Consider the following 16,409-nt stretch of genomic DNA (forward strand, 5'->3'; position numbering starts at 1 on the left):
TCAAGTTATTTCTTATTTATTTGCTTGACAAAGAGCCATTTGGGCCTGAAGTGTTCTATTTTCTTTTGTGGATTAAATAAGAACAAATAACAGAGGCGCTGCTTTTAGAGGCTCTCCTCTAAAAGCACCGCTTCTGTTATTTGTTCTTATTTAATCACAGTCAAGTTTTTTGGACTCGGCAGCTGGACAAAACAGATTCTTTGTAAAGGTCAATTTCAAAACCACGGCGTCCCCTCACACCCTTTGTACACATTGAAATAACGGCTCACATATCCCAGACTGTGTGTGCTACAAATACGCACACACACACACACACACACACACACACACACACACATGCACATACGGTCATCACCCTCCTATTCTTCTCCACACAGTGGCAGGAAGTTGTCCAGATATCCGCAGGGCCTCTGAAAAAAGAGCGAGGGAACAAAGTGGGCTGGGTAGTGGTCGGTGTTGGAAGGTGTTGGTGGCGGCGGCGGCAGTGGCGGTGATGGGATTGGGCAACTTCACTCAGAGTTAACTGTTGGTTGTGAACAGCAGGGCTACAGCTACACCACAGAGCTACAGATTAACAACAGTGTAAAACAACCGAGTCACAGCTGCAGCTCCCGGAGATCAGAGGCAGGTTTATCAAACAGCTGGAGTGGATTGTTAAAGACCCGCAGCTGCTGAACAACCTGAAGATGTTGGCTCTGAGGACGTTTCTTCTGCTGGGACTGAGCTGGACATGTCAAGGTGAGTTAGCCACCCTTTTCTCAACAGGTTTATCTTTCTTCAACGAAACACGTCACCTGTTCAGAGTGTAGTGAAACTGCATCCTGTGGCTCTACATACAAATCTGATGACCAGTTTGGAAAAAGAGGCGACTACTCTCTGAACTGCTTTTAATAATTATCAATATTTATAAGGAGGGATTTGTAGCTTAAGCACCATGTGGTTTACAATATAATATGAAGCTCTAGGCATAAGAATTTATAATAAAAAAATACTTTTCACTTAAATTTGTCCTTAACAGAATATTCCCAAAGGTTAAATCCAACAATATGGTTATTCTGACATATTTATAAGTAATGCATTTGAGGAAAATATATTCGTTCTACAACAGTATCTTACAAGTATGGGCTGTATTTGTGGATTTAACCTTTGGTAATATTCTTTTAAGGACAAACGTACGTGTTTTTATAAGGACTTATATTTGTATTCCTCCGTTACCAGGAAGGCTCTCTTTGCTGATCAAGTGTTAAACACTAACATGTCTAATTTCAGCTCTATTGTTCATGCTTTTTTTTCTGCTATGATTTTATGGTCCCGCACACACCTGCCAAGCCCATTGTCCAACTCCATCACATTCCTCATTGCCACGGTGACGACCTTCGACCTTTATCAAGTCCCAGCCCACTCCATTTCCTGTTGCTATTCGGTTCTCCTGGAAACTTCCTGTTTATGTCGGGGCCCATTTCCTGCTTCCTTTAACGGCCCGTATCAGGACCCAACTTTCATGGCTTGACCTGCATTGTTATGAGTAGTTAATGCTCTGAGACAATGAGTGGGTTGAATATGTGGGTGTGTTGGTTCTGCGATAAAAAAGACTTAGTGAAAACACTTTGCGTTGGTGAAATGAAACTGCAATGAAATAATACACACAATTTTGCCAAGTGTGCAAATACATGTGAATATGCAAGTGATGTTGTTTGAATGTGACATATTTCAGTGCTTCATAAAATTCACCTGGAGAAAACATCCATGTATATTAGGGCAATCGATTAAAATATTTAATCGCAAATTTATTGCAAATTTTTGTTATCTGATCAAAATGTATCTTAAAGGGAGATTTGTCAAGTATTTAATAATCTTGTCAACATGGGAGAGGTCAAATATGCTGATTTATGCAAATGTATGTATATATTTATTATTGGAAATCAATTAACAACACAAAACAATGACAAATATTGTCATGATAGAAAAGGGGTCCCTTAAAGGGACTGTTTGTAACTTTCAGAAATGCTTGTTAACAGCGACACCTGTGGCCGTTAAGTCAACGAAAGTCAGCGTCGGGCTCGCGCTTGCTCGCTCTACATAGACATGAACGAGCATCGCTCAAAACAGTGAGGCGACACACGTCAGCTAAAACCACAATATCACTCTATATTTCAGCTGCTTGGCAGTAATGTTAGCTGACCAGACGAAGGTCTCTCCATGAATCAATGCTGATCCTAGTGTTGACTTTTCCTGCCTCAGCCTCCCGACCGCGGCCGGAGGGAACCGGAGTTTTGGTCGGAGACGATAACGTTTCTCTCTGCGGAGCCCCGTCACTTCACAAGACACGGGAAACCTCTGTTGGTCTGGAGGAGCTGCAGCAGTTATTTCTGCACAAACGTCCACTGTACATAATTCACTAGATATTCTCAGAGCTAAACTAACTCTTCTGCAGTGTGGAGTGAGCGCGTATGCACGTGAGAGTGGAGCGAAAGAGCGAGAACGAGCGCGGTGTGTGAGTGAAGGCAAGCAGAGGAGCAGAGTACAGCAGAGACTCCGGCCCTGGAGACCAAAGCTACGGTCTCCCCCCGCGTCCTCCGACGTAGCCAACACTCTTTTGCAAGACGGGCTTCACTAGATAGAACTTTCCGTGTAGTTTGTGTTGGAGTCTTGTCTGAACAGCGTAGCCACACATATGCGAGCGTGCATGAGACATCGACCCGGGTGATTTATACGTGTAAGAAGTTACAAACAGTCCCTTTAAGGAAAAAGGTTGGGGACCACTTCAGTAGACCATCTTTATATTACATTTTAAACAACTGTTAAAAAAAAAAAAAAAAGATCAGAATTTATCGCCACTTTTTAATTTTTGCACTAATCTGTGCTTGTCTCTACAGCTGCGTCCAGTGATCCGTGGGGTCAGTGTCCAGTCATCAGAAAGACAACATGCAAGGACAAGTTTGGAGACGGGTCATGTGACAGAGAGTGTATAGAGTCCGAGTGCCTCAGAGACGGCTTCGACTGCGTGAAGGACAGGGGATACTGCAAGTAAAACGCTTTTGTTGGCATGTCCACCGTCAAAGAACCATAAAAAAAACATTTCCAGCTTTAATAGTGAATGTTGTAATAGACCATGTTTTCATTGCCTTATTTGTGTTGTCATTTTTAATGCGTTGAAAGCCCTGGGTGAAAAAAAGAGCTAGTAAGTAGACTTTGAGTTGAGATTATTATGTCAAATCTCTTATTCTGTCTCTTTCTTTAAATCTCTTCATCCCCTCCCCATCATTGCTCTCAGTCCGGGCCACATCCAGTACTGCCGCGATCACTACGCCAACTCCCACTGCGAGCAGGGATGCGACAGCGCCCCCTGTGGATGGGACGGCAGTGACTGCTTCACACACCAGAGCCCCCTGTGGGCCAAGGGCACCCTGGTCGTTCACGCCAACCTCCCACAACAACGTGGAGCCTTCTCCAACAGCTCCCTGCTCTGGGCGCTCAGCGTCCTCCTCCAGTCGCCACTCAAACTCAGAGGATCCGCCCCTTTCCCCACTAACAACAACTTGTTTGACTTCAACGCTCAGCAGCTCGAGAACCTGCCGGCTCAGGCATCTGCGGCTGACTCAGATGGGTGAGTGAACTGTCAAAAATAGCAATTATAATATTGTCTTATCTAACCAGTTAAAGATGCAGTGTGTAGGCTTTGGTGGCATCTAGCAGTGGGGTTGCAGATTGCAACCAACTGAAACTTCTCCCGTGTGCCAAGCATGTAGGGGAACTACGGTGGCCAACCACAATGACCACAATGATCTGGTACAGCGTCCGCATAACTGCTGACGCCGCATCAAACCGCCTCTCCATTTTACCCTCGCTCATCAACAAGACCCCGAGATACTTGAACTCCCTCCGCTTGGAGCAGTGACTCACTCCCAAACCGGAGGGCGCAATCCACCATTTTCCAGCAGAGAACCATGGCTTCAGACTTGTCTTACTCTTTGTTTGATCAATATCCACAACGTCTATAGGCTTCCTACTAGCATTTGAAAACAACAACTGAACTTTGTCAACACAAGCTTGAGTTAAACCGCAACACCTAAATGACTTATGTTCAGACAAAATAAGTGGGCCAAGCACAGAACTTTGGGGAACTCCATGAAGTACAGTGAGCCAATCTGAACAGAGCTGTTGGCGAGCAGAGATACTGGTGTGAATACTGAGATCAATATTAATATCCATGTGTGTTAATGAATGTTTGTTTGGTAAATAACATTTTATGTCGAAAAATGTAAATGTCTTTTTATGTTAGTACATGTACCAGATTTTAAATGATTAGAGACTTTATTCAGCAAAGGTATCCAGACATGATATAGCTGCTCTTTCCTACTGTTTCATTCTCTCTCACTCTTTCCTAGCTCCGTCCTTTTCCTCCAAGTGGACAACAGGCCATGCACCCGTGTGCCCTTTACCTGTTTCCACTATGCCACTGAGGCAGCCAGCTTCCTGCGTGCCGTAATGTTGCTAAAGCCCGGCTCGTTCCTCACCCCCCTGGAGCTGAAGGCCGTCGTCAGTATTAGGGGTTACCGAGATGAAATAGGAAGCAGAGAGGAGGAAGCGGTTAAAGAGGAAGTCAAAGGTATGCTCACATGTCCTGTCTCCCACACACACACACACACACACACACACACACATCCACAGCTTTGAACTTCATCCAAACAAAACAGCTTTCTGTTTCCAGATGTGCTGGTCACTGCTGCAGGTCTGAGTTGTAGCTGTCCAAACAGTTAATATCTCAGAGGTGGGGGAATTTAGGATAAGTTTGGGGAACATGACTCTCTATCAGATTAAATTGAGTACTTCATTAAACAGGACCACATGTCGATATTTAGGTATTGCTGATATCACTTTTTACGCCTCCGCACCGGTCGACAGCCACGGCTGGAGGCATTATGTTTTCGGGTCGTCGGTCCGGTCCATTCTCGCGAACGATCTCAGGAACGCCTGGAGGAAATTTCTTCAGATATGGCGTAAATGTCCACTTGGACTCTCGATGAACTGATTTGATTTTGGTGGTCAAAAGTCAAGGTCATTGTGACCTTATGTTCGTCCCATTCTCCTGAACGACTCGAGGGAATTTCTTCAAATTTTGTACAAATCGAGGGTGAACTTGATTAGATTTTGGAGGTCAAAAGTCAAGGTCCTCACAAAACACGTTTCTGGCCATCTATTATCTGTAACCGCTTATCCTATTCAAGGTCACCGGCGGGGCTGGAGCTGATCTCAGCTGACATTGGGCAGACAGACAACCATTCACGTTCACATTCACACCTACGGGCAATTTAGAATCAACAATTTACTTAACCTGCATGTCTTTGGACTGTGGGAGGAAGCCGGAGAACCCGGAGAACACCCACGCTAACACGAGGGAGAACATGCAAACTCCACACAGACGGGTCCCAAGCCCTCATAACTCAAGGATTCATATGCTTATTATGAATATTTCACACAAATGTCCAATAGGATGTAGAATAGGATGATTGGTGGAGGCTTACAACCGCGAGTTGCTAATTCTAGTTTTCCATATCTTGCAGCCAGAACAAAAATTGTCCTACCTCGTAGTAGTAAAATCTATTTTCCATTCTTCCTCTCAAAAGAGCCGACCCCTGCTTGGCTATGGGCCGTGATTGCCGTAGCGATTGGCCTGCTGCTGGTGCTGGCTCTGGTGGTGTTCCTGGTGGTGAGGAGGGTGAGGCAGCAGCGGGCGGAGAGGGACGGTGGTAGCAGGGTGAGACACCGGTCCACGGTCACAGACAATGACCCCAAATCCAAGGCCTTGACGCCGCACGCCGCCCACCAAGAGCAGAGGGTCAGGTCCAGCAGAGAGAAGGAGAAGATCAGCTTGAGGAAAAAGAAGAAAGCGAAGGAGGCGGAGAAGAAGAGAAGGAGGGAACCGCTGGGGGAGGACGCCATTCGAATGCGGTGAGACGAGCTGCTTTGAAAGACTTGAGAGGATGTTTTGTCTGCTGGAGGGAGGATGTCATGTAGACAAATATGGTGCAGTGTAAAACAAGTGAGACTTTAATGAAAAGCTTTCCTGCCAATCAGTTGGATCTTACCTTTAAACACTTCTCAGCCTCACATACAGTAGATATTACAGTATATCCACATAACAGTTCAACAGTAGTTACTGAAGGGAGGAAACAACTACTCAACTTTTCCTCCCAATAATTTGAACATGCAACACCCCTCCCTTACTTTTAGCTCATTGCTGCCATGATTTGATGTTAATCGATTAATCATTGAGTCGATCAATTGGTAACAGTTGTGATAATGAGTTAATCATATAAGTCAATAACAAACATTTGCTTTTTTCTCACGTCTCAAATTTAAATATTTGATGCTTGTCTCTGTTTTATATAATTATAAACAAATCAAAAGAGCTTTTGGTTTGTGACTGTTGATCACACAAAATAAGCAATTTTAAGACGTCACCTTGGGTTCTGGGAAATTGATATGGGCAATTTTTCCTGTTTTGTAATATTTTATACTGAAGATTTAATGTTTAATTGATTCATCTAAAAGATAATGAACAGATTAGTTACATGCCTTTGTTGTATGTCATTACCCCCCTCTCTCTCCATTTCTTTCCTGTCTCTCTAGTCTATAGCCCCCTGACTACAGCTCACTCAGGGCTATGAAACAATACGTATCTCGGAGCTCTGTCGTGTTTCAGAGTCCCGCTCATAGACTGTATATACTGTAAGAAGTGGACGTAGTCACCGTGACGTCACCCGTTGGTTTGTGGACTACCGTTTTTGAAGCCTCGAGTTCGTCAAGTACAATAAAACGCTGAATAAGATATTTTTAGGCGACCAAAATGTTATAATTAACTTTCATGAACTGAAAACACACTGTGAAAGGGTTAAGTTCAAAAACACGACAACACCCAGACCGGACAACGCCGTGGTAGCGACCTGTCAATCACAAGGTAGCCCCGCCCTAAAGCATCCCCTGCTTTATGGTCTATTTGACTCTAAATGGGACCATAATTTACTAAATGAACATCATGCTGAATTGAAGAAGACTTGAAACTAGAGATTGAGATCATAAACTCATGTTTACAATGTTTACTGAGGTAATAAATCAAGAGAGAAGTAGGCTCACTTTCTCATAGACTTCTATACAATCAGACTTCTTTTAGCAACCAGAGGAGTCGCCCCCTGCTGGCTGTTAGAAAGAATGAGAGTTTAAGGCACTTCAGCATTGGCTTCACTTCTCAGACCCGGAGTTGCCCACTGGTCCTTCTCCATTTCCTCAAAGACTTCCAATCCATGCATGTTTTAGGAAAGACTGTATTCCTGTGTTTGGGTGTGTCGCAGAGCTCTTGAGTGACTCATAAATCAAAATAAGAAGAAAGGAAAACACAGCAGTGTCTTAATGTGCCGCTGTATCGAAACTGTGTGCTTCTGGTTTCCAGACCTCTCAAAAGGGACCAGGATATAGGAAGTGACACAGACTTTACCCAGAGCTCAATGGAAGACATCAACGCGAGATGCTCCAGGCGACAGGAGGACGCCTCCATCTGTGACCACAGGAGCCAGGAGCAGAAACACTACCGGGCTGGAACCTCGCAGACCCGCAGACCTGTCCAACGTAAGGTTCAATTCATTCATTCAGTCACTCATTCCAAGCTCCCAAAACCTTCATTCATCTGGGGATCTGGCATATATATATATATATATATTTTTTTTTTACCGTGTCCAGCATTACTATATACATGTATATATTTATATATATATATATGTATGTGATAAATGTAATGTACCTGATTTCGGACCCCAGGAAGACTAGCTGGTGCCATTGGTATCAGCTAATGGGGATCCTTTTTAAATAAATAAATAAATAAATAAATAAAATAAAATAAAATAAAATAAAATAAAATAAAATAAAATAAATAAATACTACACTGATTGCTTTTTTTGGGGGGAGGGGGGGGGAGGGTTCTACTAGAACATGTTTACATGCTATAATGTTAAAAAAAACTTTATTTTCCGCATACTGTCTGCCTGAATATGCCTGTATTTAACTCTCTGTCTCTGTTTTAGCGCATTTTAACGGAAACTACTACGGAATTGCGTTGCTAGGCAACAGCTTGGGTCCATGTTTACTTCCTGTCAGCTGATGTCATTCGTTCACACACACCGCAACCGGAAATGAACTGCGACACATTCAGGATGTTTACGCTTAAAACTGTGAAACGGTCTAAATATATTGTAGATTTGTGACATCACAAAATGACAGAAATCACACAGGCAGTGTGTATTTCTTCGTAGATTGAGCATTTGATACTTTCACAGTATTTATATAGCACTTAAACCTTCTTTATAATAATAAAAGACTTGAAAATCTTGCTTTTTACAATATGGAACGTTTAAATAAATGAGTTGATGGAGACACTATACTCACACACATAAGACATTGTAAGTAAAACAGGACTCATACTGACATACTGTGCAGTACAAAGACACAGTCTGAGACATGAGAGATACATATGAACTGTACATATCTTTCCATATATATATATATATATATATATATATATATATAGTATTTGTATGTGTAGCAGTTGGTCAAATGATTTTTGTTCTCCCTCAGCTCCACCTAGAGGATGGGAGAGAAACGCCATGCCTCCTCCTCTGCTCAGTCCTCCTCAGCAGGTCTGTCCTTTCTTTTTGTTTTTAACGTTTTGTTCATGTTATTTCAGCCAGTGTTATTCAAGACTCAGATATAACCACAGGGAATGTATTTGTTTATTCTCTTGCCATGTGTTTATGCAGACCCCACTGTATAAGGCCCAAACTTAAACTGTTAAATATGCAGGTATGAAATATGTATTATATCTGTTCTATATATTCATCGTGGCTGTGTTGTGTTGGCAGTCGGCAGAGTGGTGTGGCCCGGACGGGTCTGTGGTTCTGATCCGAGCGGTGCGTAGCGGGCTGGACAGAGTGGTCCTGGAGCTGCTGCGAGCAGGAGTGCCAGTCAACAACACTGATCATACTGGTAATGCATCGATGTCACAGTTACTAATATTAGTTAGTCACACATTTTTCATCTGATCAAAATGTACCTTAAAGGGAGATTTGTCAAGTATTTAATCCTCTTATCAACATGTGAGTGGACAAATTTACTTTCTTTATGCAAATGTATGTATATATTTATTATTTGAAATCAATTAACAACACAAAACAATGACAAATATTGTCCAGGAACCCTCACAGGTACTGCATTTAGCATAAACAATATGCTCAAATCATAACATGGCAAACTGCAGCCCAACAGGCAACAACAGCTGTCAGTGTGTCAGTGTGCTGACTTGACTATGACTTGCCCCAAACTGCATGTGATTATCATAAAGTGGGCATGTCTGAAAAGGGGAGAGTCGTGGGTACCCATAGAACCCATTTACATTCACTGATCTTGAGGTCAGAGGTTATGGGACCCCTTTGAAAATGGCCATGCCAGTTTTTCCTCGCCAAAGTTTAGCGTAACTTCGTAGCGTTATTTAGCCTCCTTTGCGACAAGCTAGTAAGACATGGTTGGTACCGATGGATCCCTCAGGTTTCTAGTTTCATATGCCAATATCTTCTATCCTAGCTTTAAAACTGAGTCTGCTACAAACTCCGAAAGATCCAATGGCGCAAAGACAAACTGACCAAGCGACATTGCAATCCGTAGAGCCACGCCTCTCGCTTGGCTACTGTCATATTTGGATCCAATGCATGAATGGGTTAAAGCTCACCTTGGAGAACATTATCTTCTGACACCTGTACACTGAGGGGCTGAGCAACTGGTGTAACTTACCCCGTCTCTCTCACGTCCTCTTTTTGTGTCCCTCCTCTCCCGTCCTGTGCTCATCTCTCCGTGGCTTCCTCCTCTTCCTCTTCCTTCTCCAGCTCCCCTGCTGCCCTCCTCCGACTCAGAACAAAGTTAATGTGCTCTAACTCGGGTCGATGGACACATTAACCTTGTTGCTCATCTTTCTCCTTGCTTTTAGCCATCTCTCTGTCTACCTCTGTTTACGTCTCTTATCGTTTCTGTCTTGTCTCTGTCGTCTTATTCTCTCTTCAGCTGAGACTGTTCATCTCCACATCCCTCCATTCCCCCCCCCCTCTTCACCATCTTGGGCTCGGCTCTGTTGTGTAATGGTTGTTCATTGGCTGACTTACTCCCTCCCTTCTTCCCCCCCTTTACCTTCCCTCCACTCACTCGGTCTCTCTCAGGGAGATCAGCCCTGCACTGGGCCTGCTCAGTAAACCACCTCTCCCTAACAAGGACCCTCATTCGCTACGGGGCCGCTGTGGACCTGCAGGACAACAAGGTGAGTTCTGGCTGTTTCTTTATCAGAGGTTATTAAGGGTCGTGTATAGAAGGGAGCCCACAAACTGTGAAATATGATCTGAGATCTGCAAAAACTTCTTGCGAGAGTCACCGCCCGACGACCTGTCCTAACCTTAACCATTCAAGGTCAATGCCTAACCTTAAAGCTGCAGCGGGTAGAAATGGAGCAAATATTATTTTAAAAAGTTATTTTTATTAAACGGTCACTATATCCTGTCAGTAGTGCATGAGACAAGTCATCTGAAAAAAATCATGTGTCTCTGTGTCCTCCTGTGCTCCTGATGGCATCTGCAAGATTTCACAGACCGGAGGAAAACAACCAATCAGAGCCGAGCTGGAGTCTGCCGTCTCTGAGCAGCTGTCAATCACTCGCGAACTCCGATCGAACGGTCAAACTAGGCAGCGCTGATCAAATATGAATCAATATTATGTTACTGTAATGCCTATTTCTCTCCTCAGATATTTTCTGAATCATCTTGTAGTGTACTGTTTAGCTGTGAAATGAGAAAGTTTGTGACCCGGCAGCCATGTTGAGATCTATTGAGGAAATTCCAAGCACCGCCCACCAGCCGGAGCACAGCCAATAGGAACGCTCTCTCTCTGAAATGACCTGTGGTTGGTCAGAGTCTCCCGTCACGGCCTGAAAACAGAGCCATGAGGAGGTGCAGAAGTCTAGTTATCTCTCAGAACACTTGAATTACAATGTGCTGAAAGGTTATTATGGAATTTTTGCCCAATGATGCCAAAAGCATTCTGCCTACTGCAGCTTTAACCATTCGAGGTCAATGCCTAACAATCTCGTGAGAGTTTCCCCAGTTTGCTGGCTCCCTTCTAGCCACTACCGTTATTAAAGAGAACTAAGAATAATTTATTTATCCTCCAGACATCACAGAAGTATGTTGTTTCTATGATTATTTCTCTGGTAGGGCGAGACGGCGCTCTTCCTCTCCGCCATCCACGGTTGCTATGACACGGCCAGACTCCTCCTCCTTCATGGCGCCAACCTCGAGCTGCACGATCGGAGAGGACGTCGTCCGACGGACGGGGCCAGAGAGGGCATTCATCACCAGGTCCTGGAACTCCTATTGGCTCACCAAATTCAGAGAGGGCCCGTTCCCGTCGACTCGGCCAATGACATGATGTGGGAGGAGCGCGCTCTGATGTACTTGCCGTGGGTCGGATCACAAGGGCTGCCTGGAAGAAGTGCCTCCTTCTCTGGGATCATAGGGCATCGAGATATGACCCCACCTCCACAAAAGTAAGGTTTCAGTAATTTAATGCGCACACAGACAGTATGCGTCTCTTTATCTGCTTCTGATGAGGTTTCACCAGATGAATAATGACAATAAGTCATTTTTATGCCTCCGCGCCAGCAAGTAGCCATGGTCGGAAGCATTATGTTTTTGGGTTGTTCGTCCATCCGTCCGGTCTCCTGAACGCGATATCTCAGGAACGCCTGGAGGGAATTCAAATTTGGCACAATTGCCACTTGGACTCAAAGATGAACTGATGTGATTTTGGAGGTCAAAGGTCACTGTGACTTCACGTCCATCTCATTCTCGTGAAACGCCTTGAGCAATTTTCTTACACTTAAAGTCAAGGATGAACTGATTCGTTTTTGGTGGTCAGAGGTCAAAAGTCAAGGTCACTGTGGCCTCACGTCCGTACCGTTATCTCAGGAACGCCTGGAGCGAATTTCTTTAAATTTAGCACAAACGTCCACTTGGACTCGAGGATGAACTGATTTGATTTTGGAGGTCAAAAGTCAAAGGTTACTGTGACCTCACCAAACACATTTTTGGCCTATTCTCCAGAATTCATGTGCTAATTATGACAATTTTACACAAATTTCTAATAGGACAAAATGATGAAGTGATGACATTTCGCGGAGACATACACCCGCAAGGCTGCAATTCTAGTTCAAGCAAAAATGCCAAACCCAGTTCCACCTTTTCAATTGTGAGGAGTTCTTAATTGCATGTGATAGTAGATTGCCAATAGATGTAAAATAAATGGATTTTAGAGGGTTGGTCGAACAAAACAAGCGGTATTGTTTCCGATCACCAGAGTCCCTTTTAGAAAACCTATCATTTTTTCGAGTTTCTGGTGAAACTGCGTGCCGTCGTTTCGTCTGATTTTGCGGGGAATCGGACTCGATGTCAAGCATTAAGAATAACTACATAGAAATAGTCGTTACTCTCGCTGATGGTCTCATTTGCTTATGTAGGTCATATAGAGGCATCAGTGTTAAACTGAGACCGTTCATAACCAGTTAAAAGTTCCTCAGAATAACTTTAATATTAATTCTAAAATATATTTTTGACACTGCAAAATGGCAGTATGGTGAAACCACTACAGCATACTGTGTTACAAAACAAAAACTCTCAACAACTTGAACATTTTTATGTTGTTTTTTTGTCAAAAGTGAAAAGTTGCGTTGGTGTCTTCTGTTAATGCAGTCACTGTTCTTCTTTGGTGGTGCATTCAAAGACACTCTTATATTCAGGATTTAAGTGTTTAACCTTTTTCATCTAAGAAAAACCAGCACAGTAAACTATATAATATGTTATGGGATAAACTTTTATGTTACTGTGTGTCAATCTAATGTTTTGATGACTTCCTTGTCTTGCCAGTGATTGGTCGATGAGCCGAGTGCAGTACCCCTCCCCTCAGAACTGGCGACCACAGCTCAACCAATCAGCAACAGCGCTGGTCCCTCCGAGAGTCATGGGCCGCTCCCCTCGGCCAATCAGCACCCTACAGGAGGTGACCTCAGAAGACGAGGATCGCGATAGGCATCAGGAAGTCCCCAGGGCTGCGACACCTCACTTCCTGTCGCCCCAGCCTGCCCCTCGGCAGCGTTCCTTTTCCTGCACCCAGCATGCATTGCAGCGTCGCTCCAGTGGCCACCAGCCAGAGCCCAATTATGTTATTGTGACAGACAGAACGGCCAACGAGCCCATAGAAAGAGTGGTTGTTTTACCTCCCACAGATGCTGCCGTCCAATCAGATCGCCAGCCGGCGGTACACGGTGACCATCCCAGCAGAGCAGAACAGGTAGCGGTGAGTTCAGCTAATTCAGAGCAGAAATCCAGAGGTGAGAGGTTAAACAACGCTCCCGACTCCACGCAAACAGCCTTGTAGAGAAACCAGCAACACAACTTCAGCTGCTTCTCCATTCAGCCCATAAGAATAGCATCGAAGAACACGTGAAGATAATGCCTTACAATGTTGTATTGATAGAGAGGCTCTGAGTTTTAGTTTGGCATTAGGTGTATTTTGTTGTTGAGCCCAATGCAAAGCAGACGGCTTACAAAGCTGGAGGGCGTCCAACCTTGATTTACTCTAATTTTGGGACCTGAATTATTATCCAATATGCATCTGATGGGTGTCTCCTGACAGATTTGCTTGTTAGATTACTTATTTGTTACATTCCTGTCAAATTAATACACAGCAGCGCTTCTCAACCTCCCCAGTTTTCACTCAGCTTTGCCTAAATTATTATTATTATTATATTTTTTACTAGGGAGGGGGATATTGTTCCTTGTAAATGTTCTGCTACGTGGTAAAGTCAAATAAAGCAACATGTCTGAGATGAATGTCAGTGATGAAAATCATAGTCAACATCTTGTGAAACTTATTGTCCAATATTGTAATATATCTACATTGTCTTGACATTTATTCTGTTTATTGCGACAACAATCGGAGAGAAATTAGTAAAAGAAACATGGTTGCACAAAGATGTCAGACTCCTGCTGATGCAATAAAGGGACCTTTCATGCAAATGATATGTATTTTTTTATGTTATTTCCAAATTCACTTGCATCCTAGTCAGCATGCGCTCAGTTTGACTGCCATTGTGCACAAAATATAGACGCTCAAATGTCTGCGCTCCACGTTCTGGTTCCTCGGTTACATTTGGATTCATTTGAGATTCGGTGCCATTAAAGCTAACAGGTCTGACCTTTTCCTGTCATACTGGTGGCTTTAGTGTGGACAAAGTATCCGAGAATAATCCACTTGGAAAGGTTTGAGCATTGTTTTCAAAATGCACGGTTATATAGTATCAGAGGCTGAAATAATACATTATAAAACATATATTAGGAATTATGAAAATAGTGCTGAAAGGCTATGTTTTTTAAAGTCTCTTTTTGGAGTGTAAAGATTCTTTCTTAAAAAAAAATTGTGACAGAGAATTTTGGTAGGGGTTTCCAATTACCAAAAATCGTGTCCTTGGGGTTCAAATTTAAAATACCCACCTACATGTTGTTTGTATGCGCAGGTACATCTCAATGAAATATTCTGGATGTCTCGTTTTTCTAGTTTTGTACATATTTCCTACAAAAGTCTGACATATTTGGTGTGTTTGGAAACGTTATGGATCAACATAAGAATTTAAATTAAAGCTCTTTATTGTTTAATAATAACCATATAACCAGTGGTGGAACGTAACTAAGTACATTTACTCAAGTACTGTACTTAAGTTTAATTTTGAGTTACTTTTGCTTTACTTGAGTATTTCCATTTTCTGCTACTTTATGCTTCTCCTCCGCTACATCTCGGAAGGAAATATTGATCTTTTTTACTCCACTTCTTTTATTTGACAGCTTTAGTTACTTTGAGGATTCAGATTAATGAAATATAAATCAACGAATATATTATAATGTGTTATTATAGATTACTTTATATGTTGCCGGGTAGCTTAATTAAAATGAGCTCCACCTTTACCAGCTACAATATTAATGTGATGAACACATTAATGCAATATTTATCATCCACCTATATATAATTTATTATTCTGAAATTGGCCATTCTGCATAATGAGTTTTACTTTTTGTACTTTTAAGTATATTTTGAAGCTAATACTTTACTTCTGTAATATTTTGATTGCAGGACTTTTACTTCTAACAGACAATTTGTACACTGTAGTATTACTACCAAGATCTGAGTACTTCTTCCACCATAGTCAAAACTATCTTCAACACCAGCGGCCTATATTGAACTGTAATCCAATTCAATCGATTGGGGTTGTATATCATCCTGGGAACCGAGTTAAAAAAAGTGTCTTCAAATTACTTTTTTTTGTGATTTCCTTCCTATTTAGGGTTAACAATTAAATCTTAACAATTTAGGCTTGTTAAACTTTATTTTTAGTGTCCACTGTAGTGGACTAAAGGGGTATTTCAGTGTGAAAAGACTAACAAAATGAACAGATTATGACTGTAGAGTGATATTAAACCAATAATACATTCAAATTGATTAAAAAAAACACATGCCATATGACTGGAAAGCCTAGGATGCCCTCTTTACAACACACCAGGGGTTGATAGAGTAGGTCAAAAGAGTAAGAGGATATACATGTGGACAAAATGAAATGTCCACTACAGAGGACACATGTCAATGGGCTGGGTCTCAGGAGGATATGCAGAGCACGTGCAGGTGTGATTCAGACACGCGCCAGCATAGATCAAAAGGTTGTTGCACATTTAGCACCTTTGAATCAGATGTTCTGCTTTAACAACCCACAGAGTTCTAGCAACAAAGATTTTCAGAAACGAGACTCATTCTATCCCAAAAACTTTGAATAAAAAGTAACCAAGCGGTTTATAGGGGAAATAATTATATTATATGCATTTTCTAGCCTGGCTGAATTCCAGTCTGAGTCTATGTTTTTTCTACACACCACATTTCTTCAGATAAAGAGGCGTCAAATGGTTCAAACTCGTTCTCGTGGGAAAAGAGGAAACGTGGATGCATTTACAGCTTTATTACCTGTTAAAACTGATACATCTCTGGAGAGGAGACACAGAGAGGAGACATTCCCACGTTCACACGAGCACTGTCCGACGATTGAAATGCAAATGAGTTGTTTACAGACTGAAGGACTTGCTCTGTTTTCTGAACAAGTCTTTAAAACTGATGCAGTTAAATGCTCGGACAGCGTGCCGCTTTAAGAGCCGTTTTACGCACGCCCAAAAGTGGCATTACGCACGGGAATGGCACCTTTTACGCACAGCTTCCACTCCTTATCAATT

The 16,409-nt window shown here is 42.7% G+C and overlaps 2 protein-coding genes across 2 annotated transcripts in view; one reads left to right on the forward strand and one right to left on the reverse strand.

The window, feature by feature from the left end:
- The window catches only part of tap1 (transporter 1, ATP-binding cassette, sub-family B (MDR/TAP)), a 31,147-nt gene extending 21,093 nt beyond the window's left edge, over positions 1-10,054 (reverse strand). The window contains exon 1 of the mRNA XM_074652683.1: positions 9,838-10,054. Coding sequence (XP_074508784.1) covers positions 9,838-9,891 — 54 coding nt within the window. The 5' untranslated portion in view covers positions 9,892-10,054. The remainder of the gene's footprint in view (positions 1-9,837) is intronic.
- On the forward strand, positions 127-14,159 carry notchl (notch receptor, like). The gene is made up of 11 exons (XM_074652682.1): positions 127-738; positions 2,877-3,027; positions 3,275-3,607; positions 4,389-4,609; positions 5,628-5,952; positions 7,451-7,626; positions 8,629-8,690; positions 8,913-9,036; positions 10,257-10,354; positions 11,301-11,632; positions 13,008-14,159. Exons 1-11 carry the CDS (start codon positions 687-689, stop codon positions 13,516-13,518), a joined length of 2,385 nt encoding a protein of 794 aa, XP_074508783.1. The 5' UTR covers positions 127-686; the 3' UTR covers positions 13,519-14,159.
- The last annotated feature ends 2,250 nt before the right edge of the window (positions 14,160-16,409 follow it).

The sequence above is a fragment of the Sebastes fasciatus genome, chromosome 12 (assembly GCF_043250625.1).
Source record: "Sebastes fasciatus isolate fSebFas1 chromosome 12, fSebFas1.pri, whole genome shotgun sequence".
Classification (NCBI taxonomy): Eukaryota; Metazoa; Chordata; class Actinopteri; order Perciformes; family Sebastidae; genus Sebastes; species Sebastes fasciatus.

Bases quoted from the DNA above. Each gene is read 5' to 3' on its own strand.
- notchl (XM_074652682.1), top strand. From the start codon at position 687: ATGTTGGCTCTGAGGACGTTTCTTCTGCTGGGACTGAGCTGGACATGT. The intron at 5,953-7,450 runs GTGAGACGAGCT...TCTGGTTTCCAG, and splicing joins GAGGACGCCATTCGAATGCG to ACCTCTCAAAAGGGACCAGG. The intron at 11,633-13,007 runs GTAAGGTTTCAG...TTGTCTTGCCAG, and splicing joins ATGACCCCACCTCCACAAAA to TGATTGGTCGATGAGCCGAG.